Raw genomic sequence first — 22,620 nt, 5'->3', positions numbered from 1 at the left:
CGCAGTATGGCAAAAAATTTATACATTCACAACGATGGATTTGAGATGAGTAAGAAGCGAAGAGGTAACGCATTTTCTTCTAAAGCTATTCATATGTGTTGTAAAGATATCGTCCTTGTTGTGCGTATTATAATTACTTCCGAAAACACTGTATGAGTGATTATGTTTTGTGAGCATCTCAGGGCGTTTTGTTTGGAAGCACGCCGTTTGTTTTGCAGTCCACTCCTTGTCGATGTTGTAGCCTGCTAGCTGTCAGGCTAACCCTTAATGCTCCATTCTTTGTGTGGCTCTGCTCCGCCTACGCCGTTTATTCTTATTAATTATCTTTTATCCTTTTACCCGCTGCTTCACTGTTCGGCCAGCACTCCGGCTACTCGCTAAACCGACGTTTATTCCCGCATATGAGTCCGTATCCCTTTACTAGCTGCCTGGCTCGCTCACTCCCGGGCACCAGCTGACCCGCCTCGCCGGTTAACTTGGCTCGGAGGCTCGCTGGCTGTTAAGCCTCGCTGGCTTGAAGTTGCTCTCAGATAATCAGTGAAATGTAAAATAGTTTTAGTGATATGACGGGCGCACGGCGAAAATACTGAGGGTGCGGGTGAGGGGGGGGCGTCGGTTTCCTTATATTTTACTGATGTGCTCTTTGTATATGTTGCTTTACACCGCAGGCATCGGGTATGTTTCCAGTGTTTTAAAATAACATTTTGCACATCGTGTAACTGACTCTAAATACCAAATTCCAGTTACTTACTTGGGTATATGATTTCTGTGATATATATTTTAACTTGTAAGTGTGATTGTATTAAGTGGTGGTTATTAGTAGATAATTCAGTACGCTTGTAATTAGAGTTACTATTACTTTGTTTAATAAAGCTGTATTATAAGAGACAAAAAATTGGTGCCTTTTTCTCTTCCCTGTAGCCTGAAAACGGCTTTGTTGTCATGAATGAAAAACGCCTTCCGTCAGGTAATGCCATCCTTCGCAGAGCCTTGTTAAATAAGCTGGAACTGCTCCCTGATAGGGGTGGCTTATCCGTATGTGGGATTGTGCTCTGAATCGCCCAGGATGAATGACATCAACCTGAGTCCGGTGGGAATGGAGCAGCTGAATGTGTCCTCCGTCAGCGGGACTCACCTGGGCCTTCCCACCTCACCGCCCCACAACGCCATCGCCACTCCAGGTCAGGCATGCGGCAGCCCGCTCTTTGGCTACCTTGATAATCACAATAAATGCATTAATAAATAACAATAAGGTTTTTCTTTAATGTTTTTTTTCTTTCTATCAGGCATGCCTGTGGCCATCCCCAACCTTGGCCCCTCTCTGGGGTCTCTCCCTTCTGCCCTGTCCCTGATGCTGCCCATGGGTCCGATAGGAGATCGGGGGGTGATGTGTGGCTTGCCAGAGAGGAACTACACCTTACCCCCTCCTCCCTACCCCCACCTGGAGAGTAGCTACTTCAGACACATTCTTCCAGGTAATATTAAAGGATACCTGATTCTGCTTTAGTGAGATCTGTTGCTTGTGATTCTCAGGCAGTTAACATCCACCTCTAACCAGGGATGGACATAACTGGTACGCAAGTACGCATTCACCTTTAAAAATGATACACGTGACTGTCTATAACCTATTTTACCTGTCTCCGGTATTTTTGCAGGTATTTTGTCCTACCTGGCTGACCGTCCTCCCCCACAATACATCCACCCGAGCAGCCTTAATATGGATGGAACGCTGTCTGTGAGCAGCAGCAACCCTTCCGGCCTGGACCCGTACACAGCATCTGGGGCGCCCCTCGAGCAAAGCTTGGTGGCCCTGGACTCTCGGCAGGTGGGGGGTCAGGGGAGCCTCCACCAGGCCGGTGCCCACGAGGTGCCTCTAGACGCTGGGCTGAGTATGGAGTCGCGTGTGAGCAGCCCCATGTCCCCGGACGGAATGGCGGAGGAGTTGGCCTCGATGGAGGGGGTGGTGGCGGAGACGCAGCAGCTGACTGGCAGGACACGAAACCATGCGGCTTTGGGGGCAGTGGATGGATCTGGGGGGGTGATGCCACTGCATGGATCCGGGTTGGAGCTGCCTGTGGTTATGGACCAAGACCACTTAGGGGGCAGGGTGGGTACAGCTGGGACAGGTGGGGGTACAGGGGGGGGTCTGGGGGAGCAGCTGCATCCGGCTGGTGCTCTGGGATCTGGTGTCGTAAGTGTGGTGCTGGCTGGCTCACACCCCCACTCCTCAATGGCGCCCCCTCCTCAGCTGGAGCCCGTTCCTCTTCACGGGCCTACCAGCATGGGTCTGGAGTCCGTCAGTGTGTCCCCCATCACTGCTGAAGTGTCCCTGGGAACTGACAGCAGCCTGGTACTGGTCAACTCTTCCTTACAGCTGGAAGACTCCACTTCCAACAAGGAGAACATGGTCACTGCCTTCACCATCTGTGAGTCCTCCTTTGTTGTGCTTTAACTGTAATGGAACCAAGACTTTAATGTTGAGGCATCTAGTTGATGAACCTGAAGAAGACCTTTTGATGTGTAAGTCCTCTAAAACTATGTGTTCCATAAATAAGTCTGTGCTGTAATCCAATGCTGTGGATGACTGTTTAGTACCGGGTCTGTGTCTCTGATTGTGCCCTCCTGGATTTTGAGTATGTCTCACCGAGACCTGCGGGAAGGTGCGATTGGACATCTAACCTGAACCCACGTCCAACCTGGTCTGCCGTACCTCACCTCACGAGTCTGTCAATCATGCTAATAACATAACTGCAAAAGTAATAGACATGCAGTTTTTAAGGTTATCAACTGTGATAAAACAAGATATGGATGGTACCACAGAGGCGTTGCTGCCTAGCTAATAACAGGACTCCATGGAGTTGGAAACCCTTACCTTCATGGAGGCCATATCGTCAGCAAGAAGTCCTTTACCGAGTTGGAGTTTGGTAGTTAGTTGGATAGACGTTAGCTCACTGATGGAAATGTATGACTAGCAGCAAAACTACCACATGCAACGAGGTGTCCAACTCCACCTTCCCACAGGTCGCAGCGAGAGGCTTCTCCTGTGTTTACTGACGGGGTGTTGATTAGAGCTGCACAATGTCCCATCACAAGTATACGGCGCATGTGCAATAATCACTTTTAGATAAGGGGAGAAACATTTGTCTGGGCATCAGCATTTCGGTATTATGTGGACGTTTACTTACACCCACAATTTGGGAAGCAGATTAGCAGTATGTCGAGAATATTAATGAGCCATATTGTAACACTCAAAAGTTAGTAATCCGTATAAATTTGATGTATCTTTATGTTTAATAGACGTTTTTACCTCGCTTATCCACAATATCTCCTCCTGTAAAAGGTGCTGTGGCTCTTGAGCTGTCCCTTTCTTCACCGCCACTTCAGTGCTTATCATGTCCATAATTTAGCAAATAAGTAGCATGTGGTGTGCTCCGCAAACTGAATTTAATAAACGTAAGTATGCACCAAATTTATATAGATTACTAACTTTTCAATGTCTTGATACACGTCTCATTAAAATTTTACATAGATGTGCTACTAATTATCTTACCAAATTGTAGGCGTAAGTAAATATCTGTATGGTACCGAAAAACCGGCATCTGTACAAATGTTTCACCCATTACCTAAAGCCCTGGTGATTATTGTGCATGTGCCATAGAATCGTGATTAAATTATGATGTAATATCATGCAGCCGTAGTGTTGATGACTGGTTAGTACCGGGTACCCTGTCTATGACTGTGCTGTCCACTGTTTACTGATGGGGTGTTGATGACTGTATAGTACAGGGTACCATGGGGTCTAGATGACTGTATAGGACCAGGTACCATGGAGTCTAGATGACTGTATAGGAACGGGTACCATGGGGTCTAGATGACTGTATAGGACCAGGTACCATGGAGTCTAGATGACTGTATAGGAACGGGTACCATGGGGTCTAGATGACCGTATAGGAACGGGTACCATGAGGCCTAGATGACCGTATAGTACTGGGTACCATGGGGTCTAGATGACTGTTTGGGTACCCTGTCTCTGACTGTGCTGTCATCTGTATACTTGCAGGGTGCACACTATGTGATCGCTCGTACCCCTCTGACTGTCCAGAACACGGCCCAGTTACCTTCGTCCCAGACACTCCCATCGAAAGCCGCGCTCGCCTCTCCCTGCCCCGTCCGCTGTGCCTCAGAGTCTCTGTGGCTGATGAACCCTTAGGTATGACCTCTCTCTAATGCATCCACTTCCTGACCACTTTTCAGGGAGAAATTCGGGGGGGGGGGGGTCCTATTTGTTTTTCTGAAATAACTCGGAACTTCACAGTTAAGGGTGAGTTAATTGCTCACATGTTCACAACACCTACAGTTTGTACAGGCAGCTTTCCACTTGCGCAAAACCAACTGAAGTGCAGGCAGTTCCTGGGTTAAGAACGTCTAACTTACTGGCAACTTGTAGTTAGGAACGGACTTCCATGAAGTACATTATATAAAAAATTTGAGTGAAACACAATAGTTCGTAATAACGAACGCACACACTATGTAACACTTGTGAAAACATCGCATAGCTTCAGCTGTTTGTCGGCTTCATGTACAGTACAGTACTGTTTGTAGTTACTGTTATTACTGTATTGTTGTTGTGTTTATGTTGATTTGTGTATTTAGAAGTGTTTCTAAAGTTTTATATGCATAGAAAGGTAAAGCATATACTATATACTAAATGTTTGATTATCTGATGCTAAATAAGAACTTTTTGTAGCTGTTCTGACTGTCCTGCAAGTTCAACTTAAAGACACACTTAGGGAATGGATCTCATTCGTAACCCAAGGACTGCCTATAAATGCGGAATTACGCGAAAAATATTCACAATATTTTGTGCTATCTTAAAAAGCAACATAGGCCTGTGAGTAAATTTACATTTTATCTTTTCATTTATTTAACGTGTTCTTACGTATTATGAGTATATTTTGGTTTATGTGCTTTTTTGGCAGGTGTCTTGAATGATATTGGAAGTTAAATCAACAAAATTTGACTGTGGAATAGATTGCTTACGCCAGTGGAGAACTGCCTGTATGTGTGTTTTTAATTCGTAGTTGTCTTGTTCACTGCCTGCTCATCTCTGATGGCATCATGCCAGCTCTCAGTCATCATGCCAGCTCTCAGTCATCATGCCAGCTCTCAGTCATCATGCCAGCTCTCAGTCATCATGCCAGCTCTCAGTCATCATGCTTCCTTTGCCAGTGCTCGTCATCTTGTTCCCTCTACTCACATGTAGGTGTTTTTGCGCGAGAGGTCATACCGATTCGAACCTGCTTCGGGCCCTTAGTTGGTCAGCACTGTAGCACCATGGAGCTGACAGACTGGTCGGACAAGAACAATCCTCAAGTTTGGAAGGTGAGAAGCTCAGAGCGACCTTTAAGTGTGATAGGATCGGTGAGGTCATCCCGTTTTCTCTCGATTGCAAGGCTGTTTTAGGATTTACACCACTAGATGGCAGCAATGGAATAAGTTAAAGTTAATTACACCCTCTACAAGGTCACAATAAAAAGAGAATTTATGTATTGTTCTATCGTTATGAAGAATTTTCTATATGTTCTCTGCCATAGATGTTCCACAACAATGTACTGGAGTTCTACATTCTGACTACAGATGAGAATGTTTGCAACTGGATGATGTTTGTTCGTAAGGCGAGGTATGTGTCTCTAGCAGTGCTATAGAGTAGAAACGTGGACGGTGATGACCTGAAAAGGCTGCTCTGTGCTATCACTGCTACCTCTGATTCTCTGTGTTGCTTGCATCCAGTTCCGAGGAGGAGCAGAACCTGGTGGCCTATCCTGACAATGGGAAGCTTTATTTCTTCTCATCCCGGGAGGTCCTGCCCGACCAGGAACTTGTATACTACTACAGCCGGGACTATTGCAGACATCTAGGTGAGCAGTGATGACCTTACTCAAGGACTGGCGTCTGGATCAGTGGGTTGGGTGTCTGTGCCTGTGATAAGAAGGTCGCCATTTTGAATCCCTTCCTCAACACAATAGTCATATGTGTCCATTGGGCCCCAAAAGGTCCTAGAGGCACCCGATATATACTATATGGACAAAGGTATTGGAACACCTGGCCATTTATATTTAAAAAATTGAGTTATATATCGATTAATCTGACGATTCATTGAATAATCGTTTATATATAACGTAATATAATTTGTGTGATGCGGGAATCAACCAACCACTGCAGGATGCACATTCAGTGACACATACAGCTAAAGCACACCAGTTCATTTAAGTTGCATGTTTTTGGACAGTGGAAGGAAACAGGAGGATCTGCAGATAAGTCACCACGCAGGGCGAACGTGCAAACTGCACACACACGGCGACACCATGACCCACCGCACCATTCTGCCACACTGATCACTGACTCGCACGACTTGTGATCCAGCCGTCACATCTCAGGGGCCGCGATAGTGCTCGGTTCATACTTCAAACGGTTGTGCTATTTTTATTATTATTTTTAACTCGGTCACTGGAAACGAAACTTGGTAAGCTTTATTTTAATGATGATCCATTTCAAAATTATCAATGAAAAAAAATTATAAATAAATCAGTCTAAAGTTATACTTAGTAATCGAGTTATCGTGACAGCTCTGCTTTACACTCCTCCATGTGGCATCGGTATCATCTGCCTTTTTGTGTTTATGTGCAAGATGATAACGCATCAAACTCGTTGTGGAGTTGTAGACGAGTGTGGCGCTGCACATCTTGCACTTGACTGTTTTTTCGCCAAGTTTTTCAAAGTGTTGCCAGACATCGCTGCGCACTTTAGAAGCCATTTTCGCTCTGTTCTCCGGTCTTGTTTATAGACCGCTACCTCTCACAGCCGTAACCAATCAAATATCAGACTACCGCCCAAATACCAGCATAACCAATCAGAAAGAATGAAAGTAGTTTAATTTTGAAAAATGCATTTTTAGAGCCAATCGATCGTCATTTTCATGCTCTGTCGTCGCTGATGGGTTTGTGTAATCGAGTACTCGTGCACATCCCTAATGTGCAGTGGCCAGGCGAATGTGCAGTGGCCAGGCGAATGTGCAGTGGCCAGGCGAATGTGCAGTGGCAGCGCCTACCAGAGCTTAGGTGCAATCACTGCAAAGGCCCGATCACCTCTGCTTGTTAGTCTAGAAGGAGGAATGACTAGGCGGAGTTGGTCAACTGACCTAAGAGTCCTGGATGGTGTATGAACTTTCAATAGACCCGATATATATGAAGGCGCCAGACCATGTGAAGATTTGAAAACGAATAAAAGAATTTTGAAATGAATCCTATAATGGACAGGGAGCCAATGAAGGGCTGCGAGCAGAGGTGTAATACGCTAACGTCTTCGCGTTCTGGTTAGAAGGCGGGCTGCAGCATTCTGAACTAGCTGAAGACGGGATAAGGAGGAGCAACTAATGCCCGCATACAGGGCATTGCAGTAGCCTAAGCGGGATGAAACAAAGGCATGTATAACCCTCTCAAAATTTTTAAATGATAGGAAGGGTTTAACCTTGGATAAAAGCCTTAATTGGAAAAAGCTAGACTTTACAACTGTGTTAATTTAAAATTAGCACCGTGCCTTTGCTTCAGGATACGTCGGCAAGTGCTGGAGGCGTTTTCCTGCAAATGCAGTGGAGGCAGGGACTCGGAGGACATGTGTGCTAGTTGGGTTAAAGCTGCAAACTTAGTAATTCTACCACTGGAGAATATTATGTGGTCCTTGTATTTCAGGTGTGTCCAGCTTAACGTTTAGATGGTCCTTGATCTCTGAATCCAACGGCTGCTATCCATGGTACCTAAACCCTCCCATTCCCGGAACTGATGGAAAGCTGCCCTTTTAGGCAGGAGCACATGGTCGGCATCTCCAACCGTACCGTGAAGCCGCCAGTTATCAGCCGTCTCTTTCACCATGTCATCGTTTTCCTAAAGCGTCTTTCGTTGCTGAAATTTCGGACTGAGAAACGTTTCCATCTTATGGATGATATCTGGTTTTGAGCTGATAAGAGACATCCGCTCATCTAGACGTTGCATGCACATTGATGCAAGCAAGCACTTTCATCCTCAAGCGTTAAAGATTTTCGTCCTGCCTCTACCATCATTAGCTGGCTGCCCAAGAGGCAAGTGACAAGTAATATTCAAAATGGGAGCGAGCTAATGTCCCTTTGGAAGTTCTGGGATAGGAGGTTGGCTGTGTCAAAACTCAATGAGCCTTTTTTTTCGTAAAAAATTTTAACGTAACTTTCTATTCACTTACGAACATAAATAACCATTTGATTAAATAACAAAAAGCATATTTGAGCAATATTTATTTAAATTCTTTTTGTGGGATCCTGCCAGTCACTTTTGTTCTCTTGCTCCCCCAGACATTATCAGTCACTTCCTGCTTTCTTCCGCATTCAGAAATTCAGAAATGAAAATTTGTCCCGTGCAGCACTCTACTGCCGAGGGTCTAGTGGGAAAGCACACTGCTATTGTGGGACAAGAGAGTTGCCTCCTGCTTGGGCCCTCTTTCGAAGTTATAAACGCTTATATTTTTTGAACAGTAGAGGGCACCATTGAACAACAACAAAAGTAATTTATGATGAGCTGGATTTATTTTTTTTTATGTGATACAAGATTCATTCATCGTGGGAAGCAGTACATCTTGTTTATCGTGAAGATATGGTCTACAGATTTGGACTATCTGATGTTTCGGTAATCTACATCTGTTCCACATCTACATCTGCTGTGTCTCATTGCGTGATTTTTCTGACAGGCGTTTCCGAAGTTCCGGGTGGTCAACTCTGTCACTGTGACAAGGACTGCGGCTCCTTTGGAGAGCTCAAATCCCACCTCGGGGACCACGCCCACGATCAGGAGCATGGCCACGCCCACAGCCCCTGCCAGAACCACCCCGCGCACCATGGCCACCATGAGGGCAAGCTGACCGGATCCGGGTCCTCGTGGTCGGGCCACGCACGCGAGAGGAAGTACAAGTGCAGCATATGCTCGCGGGCATTCACCTCCTCCACCAAGCTGAACGTTCACTACATGGGCCACGTGGGCATGAAGCCGCACAAGTGCGAGTACTGCAGCAAGGCCTTCAGCGACCCCAGCAACCTGCGCACCCACCTCAAGATCCACACAGGTAGGGCGCAGAGCCTTGGTCCACTGAGTGATGACTGTAACGCAAGTGCTGGTCTGATAGCGGCAGGGTTGCCAACTGTTTGTAAACTTTAAAACTTTTTGTAAACTGTTTGTAAACTCCTTAAAAACGAAATGTATTAAATTCAGCCTATCCTTAAATCCATTTTAAAGCTTTTTAAAGGTAAAAATAGAAGGCTGGTATGAAATGTGTCAGTGAAATCAGTCTTGTTAGCAAAATCACAAATTCAAGGTTGGCAGCCCAGGATCGTGGCCAATATTCTGGCTGTGGCTTGTTCTAAGCACACGGACAAAGTCCTTGCAAGGATCATTGCGACTAACAATGGAAGTTCTGGTGATGATACTGTATCAGCCTGTCGTGTCTGGTAATAGACGGCAAATAATCTGAGCTGCCCGCTGCCGACCCCACCCCTCAGGGCAGAAGAATTACCGGTGCAACATGTGTGAGAAGTCATTCACCCAGAAAGCCCACCTGGCATCTCACATGGTCATTCACACGGGAGCCAAGAACCTCAAATGTGACCACTGTGACCGGATGTTCATGAGGAGGCAGGACCTCAAACAGCATGTGCTCACCCATACGCAGTAAGGCTGCACCGAGGACTCGCCGTGATGTGATGCTTAGAGGGTGTATCTGTAACGTGGTATGTTTACATCAGTGTTGACGTCTGCCAGTCGTAGTTATTAGTCTTGCTGGTGATTCCGATTGGTTCTCGTCCAAACTGTGTTTCTGTGATGTATCCCATCCCCCCCGCAGAGAGAGACAGATCCGCTGCCCCAAGTGTGACAAGCTCTTCTGGAAGTCCAACCATTTGAAGAAGCACCTGAACTCCCACGAAGGTCGCCGCGACTACATCTGCGAGAAGTGCAACAAGGCCTTCCTCACCAAGTACCACCTGACCCGGCACCTCAAGATCTGCAAGGGCCCCAAGACAGCTGGCAAGACCCTGCAGGAGGAGGAAGAAGAGGATGACGATGAGGAGGAAGAGGAAGAGGATGATGAGGAAGATGGGGACGTGGGCGGGCTGATCGACCCGGTCAGCAGGGAGGACTGTACCCTGGAACCGGGTGAATATGCCTCAGACAAAACTCTCTCCCCACTGCCCTGAGCTCCGCGGGACACTGCTGGACCGTTAGGCCTGCCTGAAACTTATTTATTTTACCCTTTCCTTTTAATTTTTTTTTTTTGCCAAAATCTTAATTTTCTGTTTTTAGCCACTGTTTTCTTTATTTACCGGCGCTAGACTGAACGGTGGTTTCCCCAATCTGTCACTTTTTAATGAAACAGAGCGCCGGGCTCACTGGTGTAACGGCATCTGCTGCTCGGCCGCTTCGTGCGGTGTGCAGATCTTCGGTTGCAGGTGGTGGTGGTGGTGGTGGTGGGGGGGCTAATACCTGCCTGCACTCGCCGCACAACTCATCGTGTTTTTTTTTTTTTCTTTCTTTTGCCTTACCTTTTTTTTTTATTATTTTTATAAGTGACACGCAATGTTTCAGTTGTATGGATTTTTTTTTTACTGAGACGTTAAAGCCGTTAACCAAAAAAAAAACAGCCCTGCCAAGAGTAATTTATCAGATCTCATGCCATAATATGACTGTATCACACCATGTCTGACTGCCTCCTCGGTTATGTTTATTACACAGAATGTTTTGTGGAAAGGACCTTACACTGCATAAGAATGTATTAACGCTGCCAATCTTATGTTTTTAAAGCTATTTTAAAAAGCTTACTATCACATGATACAGTAAGAACGCTGTTCTCAGACCGACGTGGTCGTGGCTTCTCACCTGAAGTATTTGGCAAAATCATGACCTGCGTACCAGTGGCGTAACCGGGAATTTTCCACGGGTGGTGCGTAGGGCGATTATTCAGCCTTTCGCCTCCCGGCTCCCGGTGCACCCAACTGCGGCGCGGCTCAGCCCATTTCACGTTTCTTAAGAACAGGTTTTTAACAGTACACTGTATATATTTTAAATGATTGTGCATAGCCGCAGACAATTTAGCTAATTCATTGTGTCGAAAATGATTTTATTTTTAACCGCAGAATACGGAACTTTCAGAATGATGTTGACAATGGAAACAGTAAACTGATGGTCTATTTGCTGTGCGATTTTTAATTGCTTACGGTACTTGGGAACAATTAGTTGTCACCCGTGTGCGCAAAACGGCAGCGATTGATTGCGCGTCATTGTCGTTTGCAGTAACTCTGCTACAGCATGGAAGGAATTTGTGAGCTACTGCATGCGACAGATGACAGTGATAACCAGTCATTACTGTATCGCGGACACAAGTAACGGAACCAGCTGTTCTCATGTATTTTACAGGCAGCTCTAATCATCTAACTAATGCAAAACAAACCATTGTCACGGCATTTGAAATTGAACTGCCTTCGTGTATTTGCTTTCAATCGTAGCAATAAGAAACTGCAGGATGCGTTTTAACACAGGTCTTAACTATTTCTGAATTTCACAAACAAATGTACATTTTCTTGACGGGGGATGCGTACGCACCTTATGCACTATGTATGGCTACGCCTCTGAGTGCAAATCTATGTTTTAAAATGTTTTTTGCTTTGATTTTGATGTCATTGACGGCTAACATCTCTCTCTAGACTTCCTGTTGCCTATTTAAATTTATGATTCTTTTCATGTACGTGTGTGGTAGAAATTTATGGCACTCGGTCGGTGTTTCAGATTATGACGAATTCAGGGAGCAGGCACTTCACTGTTAGTTCCATAGTTGTGTTAGTAGACCTTTCGGTTGACATACCCTTTACAGTGGCACACAGGTAGTTCGCACCCCTTCCCAGAACCAAATCAAACCAGCTGGGGTGATGCTCTAACATATATGCTTTCCCGTTTTTGTCTGATAAACGAGCTCCTAACTCACACCTTTGTTCTCTAACCTGCATTTCTGCACGATCGCAAAGTTCCAGCACAATTGTTGCAGTAAGGTTAACTTAATTCTCTCTAGCTTATATTCTTGGGTGTTAGCTGTCTAACACACAGGCACTCGTGCATTAGTATATAAAAATACATTACAAAGCTGTTTACAAAAATATCCATCCACTCAATTTTTCTCTCACTCATGTAAGATACAAAGCACTTTTTGACAAACCATTAACGACACACACAGATTGATTTTTAAAAGGTTTCTCAATAGGTTAAAGGAGACCGATGGATCAGTGCGGACCTGCCGTGCGTGCGTTGCACTGAAATTCACCTAAGAAGTGCAAGGTCATCAGACGAAAGCATCGATGCCAGCTTCCGTGGTACCTGGTACTCGATGGAGACCTTTGTAAACCTCTAAACCCCATTTCAGTGTACAGTTAACCCTGCAGTAATTTAGATTTTTGCCATTCCGCTGCTTTTCGTGCTCTTGTTAGATGTTTACGAGTTGTATCTAATACGTCACGTGTTTTTTTGGGGGTCTTTGTTGTGCATATGCCTGCGTTGCCACTCGCAAATATTTGTAATTAAAGCTGTATTTTTTGTTTAAAATCAACCTTCTCCGCTATAAAACATGTAAAACCATCATACATATATCTCCTTTATACAAACCATTTCATTGTTTACAAGTGACCCGAGTAACTAACTGTGTTACCGAGTTGGTACATTTGCCTTGCAGTTATAGAAATATAACGTCCACAAGCAACTAATTTCGTAAGAGCCCTGCGATGGGAAATAAACTGACACTTGTGTATTATCCAATGAGCAACTGAAACATGTGATTGCGGTGGTAAGTTTGTCATGCACAAGTGGCCGAATAACACTTTGGCGTGGTCACACTGCAGGACGGCCTCGGCGCTACGGGAGCGGAATCTCAGGTAAGTCCGCCTGTCTTCCGGGCAAATTCAATACACCCGTCTGTCTAGTGCATTGGAGTGGAAACGGATATTATTTCCCTAAACCACATTCCCATGAAGCATCATCTGGTATTTTAATATGTGATCGAAAGGAGTCGAATGCAAAGTCAAACTTCACATTCCTAGTCGTAGTTTGTAAATGACCTCCGCTATACATGGGCTACAGAGCTCAGTACTGGGTGATTTTCCACGATTTTGTTCATGAAGCATCACAATAGAACATTTAATTACATAAAAAATTTGAGCATATTTCACGATGTTTTAAATGCTGCAAAGTGAATTAAGTCCCTGGGACCGGGGTCGCAGATGGCAGGGGGACCCTGCTCCGTCCAACCCACTTTTGGAAGGGAAAAAACTTCAATAAGTGTGGCATCCATAAATAGGGTTGGATAGCTAAATGTTTGGACTCATCAAACTGTCGACCATCACGAACTACTCAGTGGACGTAATTGCTGCAGGTGGGAGTCACAGGCGCGAGATTCCCCCTGCTGCACCTACTGTTTCCCTTTGTTTACTTTGTAGGTTTACATTTTTTCAAAAACATATACACTATACCAGTATTTGCAGAATTTATGCATTGTGTTTGTATTTCGCCCTTGCGGGTTTTGGGCCCTGAACAAGTTGTGGTAGATGCAGTTTTGGTCACACAGAGTAAAGCGGTATGCAACAAAAAAAACAATCTGGAATACACCAAAAACCTATCATAACGTTCTTTCAAATAGCAAGCGGTGTAAGTAGACTTAATACCTATACCAAGCCTATGCTGGATGCAGTTGTTAACCCATTTTTCATCTCAGGCTAATTCATATTACTGCAAAAAGGGTAACGAAATGCTATGTCACGAAAATCACATATGGGTTAAATGCAGAGGACACATTTCGTTGTTGTGCACTGTGTGCTGTGGTGTGTCAACAATGACCACTGATCACTTAATTGTAATTCTAATTTCTAATTCTTGTTCCCCGATCTCTCCTCTTCCCACGCCGGGCACAATTTCTGTATAGCGTGAGATGAGTGGGAACTAAAAATATACTTCAGTAGAAGTGGAAATCAAATAAATTTTAATATTTACAATGGACCTGTTGAACAAAAACAACTCAAAGTCAATACCCTCATGCTGAAAGCTGTTAAAAATCCATTATTTTTTTGCCAAAAAAAAATCCATTAAATGCTTGTAGCACTTGACCTTACTTATAACGAAAAATACTTTTGAATGGTTTTCATGGCAGCGTTTTGAAATAAGGGCCTTTTCAACATGGCATGAAAATCATTATGGATAAATGCCAGCGAACGTATACACAGTGGCTGCTTCCACCTATGAGAATTTGAGCGGTGACTTCATTTTAAGTCACGCTACTCACTTTTTTTTATCCTCGTCGTGTTGGTTCTCTGCGAAACCCCCAGGGGGCGCTGGGAGTTTACTTATGCGAGCTGTGAACACCCAGGCTGCGAAAACGCGTGTTAATCGTATGTGTGTCTCGTGCTGTCCACTTCACAAGAGCGACACTTGGCTTGTGGTTTTATTGCACTCATACGTGGAAGAGATTGACGGCTTTGCCAAATCAGTCGGTCGGGTCATTCTCAAAATTAACCCCCATCTTCCGATGCAGGCATGTGGGTAGCAGCAGTGTTGAACCAGTGTCGAACCTCTACAAATGCAGCTAAATTGTTGCGGATTGTACTTCGTGCTCAAATCCGTTATGCTCCTTATATCCCATACATACAGTATGACTTTTCAAAAATACAAAACACCTTTAAAGGCATTGTCATGGGACTTAAATGCTGTAAAAATAATCAAACCATTTTTAATGTTACATCCCTGTAATTTGATCGTATGTGAAAAATGGTTCGCTTGGACATGCGGAGACGTAGATGAGCTGCCTTATAAGATAAAATTGTAAAGGATTTACCTGCGTGAGCCGCGGTTTCCAAATAGATTTATGCTTTGACTTTTCTGCTCTGCTAGTGTTTTAGTACTAGGGAAAGTAATTTTAATGGAACTAATTTTGCAAAGGTCTCACACAGTTGCATGTATTTATTTAAAGGCTACTTTTATCCAATGCAGAATACAGCTGAAGATCAGTGAGCAGGGTCAGCCAATCATTGGGGCAATTGGGGTTAAGGGCTTTGCTCAAGGGCGAAACAGCGATTAGGTCACTCTGCCATGTCTGCCCTCTGCCAGAATCATGTAGACATGGGAGCAGAGCTGCCCACAGTCGGTGAGCTGTGCACCATCCAGTTCCTGAAGCATTGTTGAGTGAACTTGTGCACAATGGAAACGCCACTTACTGATCGTTTTCAGGGGGCAGAAATTCTACTGTCTGTTACTGTCCAGTATACAGTAGTTTGCTTATGCTAGATGACGTTTTTTGCTCTTAATGGCAGGTTCCTCATTTGGGTTTTCTTTTGTAATGATTAAAATAATAATCGCTCTAGAAGAGACTTTTGCAATTTCAAGTGGGATGTGAGTCTGTTGCAAGGCGCCTGCACACGCACAGTCGGAGCCTATAGGCGATGTAGACCATGCTAATCAGTCTAACTGCATGTCTGCAGGCATCTGAGGAAATGGAGATGTTGGTGAAACTTCTGGATGTTGCAACCGAAGGGAACTGAAGTAACACTGAGGTGGCATCCACTGTAGACGCGTAGAGTGAATGCGAATAAAACACTTAACTCCGCGTCAGTGTTGTTTCCGGTCTCGACAGAATCACTGAGGATCCTTTATCTTTATGATCCTTCCTTTAGTGAAAGCTGCAGTCTTGAAAAGGTATCTGTGGCAATTGTGATGTGCTGAATGTGAGCACAAAATTGCAAAATGTTAAGCTTTTAATGGTCTCAACCGCAAATAGCCGGAAGATATTTTGGAACGTTTTGTAAACCCGAATATCTCTTCACGATTGTATCTTTGCATCCAAGAAGACCGTGTAAGTGAATCTCCCTAGTTCCAGCTTTTTCCGCACTAACAGATTACTGCAGCAGGGAACAGTGACGGGCAAATAGTGGCACAGGCCTTCCGGAGTGCATTATTTTTGTTCTTGCTAATTATCTGGCCAATGATTTGTTGTAAGGATAGTTATAAAGCTTAATATTTAGAAATTTGGGTTTTTGGTCCATTTTTTGCCCAGGAATGTATGTAGAACGGTACTTATATATATTCTCTTTATAACACGTATGTAGGTATGGCTTGGGAAAATAAACCAAAATCACCAACTGAGTGCAGAGAGTGCAAGGCTGCAGGGTTATTATCTGCAAACAAGTCCTTGACATTATTTCTGTTTATGCTGGAAAAACATACTGGTTTCCGCTCTGCCCTGGGAATATAGCACATGTTGGTGTCAGTATAAAGGCCTCAGATCTCGGAAAGGTTGCATCCCTTGGAAGTGACTGCTGATCCCGGACCATGAAGGGACTCCTAGTCATCGCCGCCTTCTTCACCGCGGCCCAGAGTGCGAAGTTCTTTGCGGGGTGAGTCGACTAATGGAATTCTGTGCAGAAGTGACTAGTTCAGGTGATTTGATATTTAAAAATTATGTGTTTGATTTTTTTTTTTTTTTTTTTTTGCGGTTTTCCACTTAGTATATTTTGAAAACTGACCACTAGAGGGAGACAGTAGAACAGTGGATGCTGTGCTAATTTCGTGGATTAAAATGTGAATCTGACAAATAGGATGTTCTTTGGATGACTTCCAAAGCTTATCCTACATGCAAGCTAGTCTAAAATGACTGTCTGTGTCACATCACTCTCATGAGGTTAATTTAGGGAGAATTTATAACATAAATTGAAGAAGACGCTCATTAGCTGTACAAGTAACTTCAGATTCACGTTACCTTATAGCTGTTGATTACTGCGTCTTGACTTTCAGGTCCATGACCATAATCCAGTAGTGGTCTAAAAAATAAAAGCTGTTTAGTAAAAACAACAGTTATATAGTTGTTATTCTTCCTCACTTATTAGAGACCAAGTTCTCAGAATCAATGCAGAGTCGGAGGAGCAGATTCACCTTCTACAGGCCCTGGAGAAGCAGGAAAGCATTGAGGTAGAGGAGAACATGCTGGGAGTCATTTTCCACACACTGCAACAGAACATTGTGCGACCAAAACAATATAGACGCTGAATGAGAAACATAACTTTTAACATCCTTATGTTTTCTTACAGGAAACACTATGTTGCACAATAGCAGTGAAATAGTGTTGAAATCACCGTCTACAACTGCAAAATAGTAGATTTACCGAAAACGGGGCTCTCATTCAGCCAGTGAATTGCTCAATTTGTACAGTATTTGAACTCTTCTCCAGTTTAATCTACATCTGCCGGCACTCTATCTGCCCAAAAGCCACCGGCAAAATAGAATATGTGGGAAAAGATGAACGGAATGAGACGTGAGGCCGGGCTTTGAACGCCATTTGACAAAAAAAAAGTTATCTTTTTATGGAGAAAAGCCCAAGAGCTCCTGGAGTGAGAGACAGTGTCCTTTTGTCAGAGATAAAGAGAGGCTCAGATGCCATGTTGAGCCATTTGCCCAGCCCTGAAGAGGGACAGGAGTCACCCCAACCAGAGCGTCGTGCACAATGGATTCTCACTCGGCCCTGTCTCTTGTGATCATTCTCCCAGCTGGACTTCTGGCTTTCTCCCGTCTCCTCTGATCTGCCCATTGACGTCCGAGTTCCTTTCGCCAGCCTGCCGGCAGTCAAAGTTTTCCTGGAATCAAACAACATCCCTCACTATGTTATGATCAAAGACGTGCAGGTACCTCAGACACAAAGCCCCGTGCTGTTGTCATCTGAGACAGAAGACAGCGTTCCTCGTCTGGACTTCTCTGAGTCTGATTTAATGTCACAGAAGTAAAGTAAAGCCAATTAGTGGGAATAATTCAGCTTGCCTGTAGGAGCTTTGAGTGTTCCGTGTGTTTCAGGAACTGCTGGAAGAGGAGAGAGCCAACATGAAGACCAGCAGATTAAGGGAGAGCAGAACTAAGAGTTTCGATTTCGGGGCTTATCACACACTGGAAGAGGTGGGTGCCTGGTGTCTGCCTTGGTTTGAGTTTGCTTAATTAAATATGAGCACACATCAGGTGGAAACAAACCCCAACCAAAAGTGTGTGCACTTGCTTCCTTATGACAGATCTACAGCTGGATGGACAGCCTGGTCGCTGGCCATCCTCATCTAGTCACCAAGGTGCCAATTGGGTACTCCTATGAGAAACGCCCCATGTATGCTCTGAAGGTAGGACGGAGAACTTGAGTGAAGCTCCTCTAGGGATGAAAGGATGGCTGCTTACATTACAACAAGTAAAAAACAGTGTGAATGTGAGATGTGCTCTTTGGGAGGGACATCTCACAAAACGATGTAGAAGTCAGGGGGCTTTTCTGAATAAAGAGCATGTTTCAGGGTTGGGTGAGCTTTGCCGGTGCTGATCTTTATCCGTTTCGCTGAACCCGAAATGCAGTGCTGTCGTGCTTCGATTTTCAACTCGGAAACTTAGCCTTTAAGACAATCGTAATGTTAGTGTGTTCGGTGAATCAGAAACAGTCTGAATCAGGTATTCTTATAAGAAGTGGAGGTTGGCTTATCATCGATTGACATGCACATCACCTTTCTGGGAACACTGGGGGCAGTGGGAGGAAAAATCCCAAGCATCGCAGCAGGACTGTGTGGTGTGGCGTTAATACTGAAACTTTTTCGCAGTTCAGTACGGGTGGAACCAAGCGTCCGGCCATCTGGATCGACGCTGGGATCCACGCCAGGGAGTGGGTGTCCTCAGCCACAGCTGTCTGGACAGCCAATAAGGTAAGAGCAGGGCTTCAATGAGAATCAGAGAAGAGGAGGAGTCAGGTACAGAGTGGGGGGGGAAGGAGGTCCCGAATAAGCTGCTCTTTACAGCAGTTTATTATGTATGATGTATTTTTAATCATAATCTTAAAAATGTCATATGGTCATTTGCCAGCATGTTGCGTTTCCCTTTAAAGCAACACAAAAGTAACCAAAAATTAGATCAAAAACATTAATTTTGTTTAATAGGGGCATTGTACGTATTGCATGGTTAAATAGCACTTGAATTTTTTTTTTTTAAACATAACATTTAAATTGCATCAAAATCCCTTAACACTACAAGTAATACTCTTGCTTAATCATTCAAATGCCTTAAAATATCAAGTTATTCACCGCTTGCTTCTTACACACATCTTACCTCTGGCAGAGTCTCGCTTATAAGTGAGGTTTTGGCTGCAGTACGGTAAGTATGTCAAAATGCAGAAACGTGGGACAGTAATCGTTTAGGAATATCACATCTACTCCATAAATCTGAGCAACAAATGAAAATTCACGTTAAAGCTTTTAAAAACGGTTAACTTTGAATCTTTATCTAAATATAAGACATTAAGAAAAAAGGTTAATGTTGAAGGAGGGGGTGCTGTGCTCTGGCAGGGTGTGATTTGGACAAAAGACGGGGGTGCTGTATCATTCTCAACATCCTGTATCATTCAGGGATCATCCTGTATTGTACTGTATCATTCTCAACATCCTATATCATTCAGGTATCATCCTATATTGTCCTGTATCATTCTCAACATCCTATATCATTCAGGTATCATCCTATATTGTCCTGTATCATTCTCAACATTCTATATCATTCAGGTATCATCCTATATTGTCCTGTATCATTCTCAACATCCTATATCATTCAGGTATCATCCTATATTGTCCTGTATCATTCTCAACATCCTATATCATTCAGGTATTATCCTGTATTGTCCTGTATCATTCTCAACATCCTATATCATTCAGGTATCATCCTATATTGCCCTGTATCATTCTCAACATCCTATATCATTCAGGTATCATCCTGTATTGCCCTGTATCATTCTCAACATCCTGTATCATTCAGGGATCATCCTGTATTGTCATGTATCATTCTCAACATCCTATATCATCCAGGGATCATCTTGTATTGTCCTGTATCATTCTCAACATTCTGTATCATTCAGGGATCATCCTGTATTGTCATGTATCATTCTCAACATCCTATATCATCCAGGGATCATTCTGTATTGTAAACAGAACACAAGATTTGTCCTGTATTTTTGTACACATTTTGTACAGATTTTATCTCTGATACTTCATTGACATCACTGACAGTAATTTGAGCTTTTGTTTACCAAAATCATGTTGGCTTGTGTTGCTAGCATGTTGATTGCATGCGAGGCTCTCTGCCTATGTTCTCCATCAGATCGCAGCTGACTATGGCCACGATGCTTCAGTTACATGCCTCTTGGACAGCATGGACATTTACCTGTTGATTGTGACCAACCCTGATGGCTACGTGTTCAGTTATACCAACGTAGGTGCCAACTGTTCCCTCTAATACTTTGCCCCCAGACACAAACTCCATAGTTCATTGCCCTCCAAAACATTCTGGCAAGATTCACCCAGTTGTCTGTCTCAATTCCAGAACCGCATGTGGCGTAAGACCCGCTCTGTGATCCCTGGCTCTGCCTGCCGTGGTGTAGACCCCAACCGCAACTGGGATGCTGGTTTTGGAGGTATCGATTTGATTCTTCTATGCCTGTGGTTCTGTCGGCAAACATCAAATATAAGCAGAAGTTTGACTCATGTGCTATCAGTTGGCTGAGGTTCCTCATTATCCAAATGAGTGATCACTATAAGTCATCAACCGGAGTGTATTGGAATTCATCAGGAATAGGTTTGTCGAGAATGAAGTCAGATTTGGTGGTACTGCAATAAACAGGGAGTGTTCCTCGCAGGCCCTGGAGCCAGTCAAAATCCTTGCTCGGAATCATACCACGGCCCGCGGGCGGAGTCAGAGGTGGAGGTCCGTAACGTGGTGGAGCTCATTAAGAGCCACGGGAACTTCAGGAGCTTCATCTCGATCCACTCGTACTCCCAGCTGCTCATGTACCCCTATGGCTATACATGTGCTGATGCTGTGGACTCCGTCGAACTGGTACGGCCCCCTTACCCCAGCCCTGTCCTGCCATTGTCCTGCCCTCCTATGTGAGAAGTGACTCTCCTGTCTGCTCATTTCCAGGACTCTGTGGCCTCGTCCGCGGCCCGGGCACTCAGCTCTGTGTATGGCACCAGCTACCGTGTGGGGAGCATTTGTAAGATCATATGTAAGGACCAAGCTTTGGATCTCCATAGCCTATTTTTAAACACTTTCATGAATATTTAGAGATTCAAAAAAGAAGGCATTATCCTGGCATAAATTAAGCATAAATGTACGACATTGCCAACTCAAGAGAAGGCTAAATTGGTGCTCTCAGGCTCCCCTCCTTCTCATCACACCACAGTGACACCTACAGGGCTACAGTGGAATTCAGTGTGTGGCGCTCACCTCAAGGCGTGCTATGCCTGATGTATCTACTGTGTGTTACCACCTCCGTGTTGCACGTGGGCAATCGCAGTGGCTTTATGCTTTTCCACTCTCTATTTTGGCCTTAAATGCAACCACAGGGCATTCTGTGAAAGGGGATGGAAGTCAAATTTGGAATAAGGACTATGAGTCAAGTAACACATTTGAAGCATCTTTTCAATGTTGATGCAGAACTGCCCCCCCCCCCACCTCAGTAATAAACCATCTGTAACTCCCCATCCTCACAATACTCCATCTAAAGATTGGGTGGGAAACCCGATCCACGATGAACCAACTTGGGTGTGGATTTTTGGGATTACCAGCCAATAATAAAGCAATTATTCTCAACTCTAGACCTGATTGAGAGGGCATCCCAAAAACCCGCACCCACACTGGGCCTCCATGGATCAGGTTCATGCTAAAAAAGTCATTGTCTCCTAATGTCCAGGAATGACGGTAGTGACCCAAGGTTTTTCTCTGCAATTCACAGATCAAGCTAGTGGGGGCAGCATTGATTGGTCATACAACTATGGCATCAAATACTCCTTTGCTTTCGAGCTACGCGACACGGGCCGCTACGGCTTTCTGCTGCCGGCCAATCAGATCGTCCCCACAGCCACAGAAACTTGGCAGGCTCTGAAGCACATCATGGAGTATGTTCACACCCACTCGTTCTGAGGATCCGAGCCAGGGCTGTGCAGAATCATCACCTTCAGATCCTTCTCCTCTTTCCCGGCTCATGTCGACTGTCTTACATCAACCAGAAATGGACTGATGTAAAAGACCTGAAAGGGAGTGTAACATAACTGAAGGTTACCATTACAGGTCGTATAATAAAGCAAATAAAAACCAGGCAGTGACTTGTCTTTCAAGGAAAGATGTATCTATTTCCCCTAAGAAGAACACAGTTCAAGGTCCTGAACTATAAGGAGAGTTTTTCACATGGCTGAGTATTTCATATGATAAGAAGCAAAACATCTAAATCAATGCAGACCTACACAGCTCTGGAAATAATTAAGAGACCACTCTATATATTTTAAAAACTACATTTTAAATCATTGTTTTATCCTGGTACTGAAGCAGACCACTTACAGGCTAAAGTTTCTAAGACACAAGATCAAGGTGAAGCAGGAGACACCGGCAATAACCAAAATCCAGCCCGGTAGAGGGCAGAGGCAACTTTTTAATGCCAGAGATGACCGTCAACTTATCCAACAGTGACTCA

At 44.3% G+C, this 22,620-nt stretch overlaps 2 protein-coding genes across 3 annotated transcripts; both read left to right on the top strand.

Moving 5' to 3' along the window:
- Nucleotides 1–17: 17 nt before the first annotated feature.
- prdm4 (PR domain containing 4) lies at nucleotides 18–11,812 on the top strand. The gene is made up of 12 exons (XM_049008834.1): nucleotides 18–64; nucleotides 922–967; nucleotides 1,066–1,181; nucleotides 1,287–1,475; nucleotides 1,656–2,426; nucleotides 4,061–4,210; nucleotides 5,264–5,382; nucleotides 5,595–5,680; nucleotides 5,791–5,918; nucleotides 8,773–9,144; nucleotides 9,578–9,746; nucleotides 9,919–11,812. Exons 3-12 carry the CDS (start codon nucleotides 1,067–1,069, stop codon nucleotides 10,268–10,270), a joined length of 2,451 nt encoding a protein of 816 aa, XP_048864791.1. The 5' UTR covers nucleotides 18–64; nucleotides 922–967; nucleotide 1,066; the 3' UTR covers nucleotides 10,271–11,812.
- A 956-nt stretch (nucleotides 11,813–12,768) lies between these two features.
- Nucleotides 12,769–22,247, top strand: LOC125739093 (carboxypeptidase A2-like). 2 transcript variants are annotated; one of them, XM_049008835.1, is made up of 12 exons: nucleotides 12,769–12,988; nucleotides 16,351–16,492; nucleotides 16,982–17,063; nucleotides 17,639–17,773; nucleotides 17,940–18,038; nucleotides 18,149–18,250; nucleotides 18,713–18,814; nucleotides 20,253–20,363; nucleotides 20,475–20,565; nucleotides 20,788–20,987; nucleotides 21,072–21,156; nucleotides 21,886–22,247. In XM_049008835.1, exons 2-12 carry the CDS (start codon nucleotides 16,428–16,430, stop codon nucleotides 22,071–22,073), a joined length of 1,260 nt encoding a protein of 419 aa, XP_048864792.1. In that variant the 5' UTR covers nucleotides 12,769–12,988; nucleotides 16,351–16,427; the 3' UTR covers nucleotides 22,074–22,247. The 2 variants fall into 2 exon arrangements, with proteins under 2 accessions (XP_048864792.1, XP_048864793.1); XM_049008836.1 differs by lacking the exon at nucleotides 12,769–12,988 and adding an exon at nucleotides 14,515–15,951.
- The last annotated feature ends 373 nt before the right edge of the window (nucleotides 22,248–22,620 follow it).

Source organism: Brienomyrus brachyistius, chromosome 3 (genome assembly GCF_023856365.1).
Source record: "Brienomyrus brachyistius isolate T26 chromosome 3, BBRACH_0.4, whole genome shotgun sequence".
Classification (NCBI taxonomy): domain Eukaryota; kingdom Metazoa; phylum Chordata; class Actinopteri; order Osteoglossiformes; family Mormyridae; genus Brienomyrus; species Brienomyrus brachyistius.
This window is presented reverse-complemented; position numbering and strand designations above follow the sequence as displayed.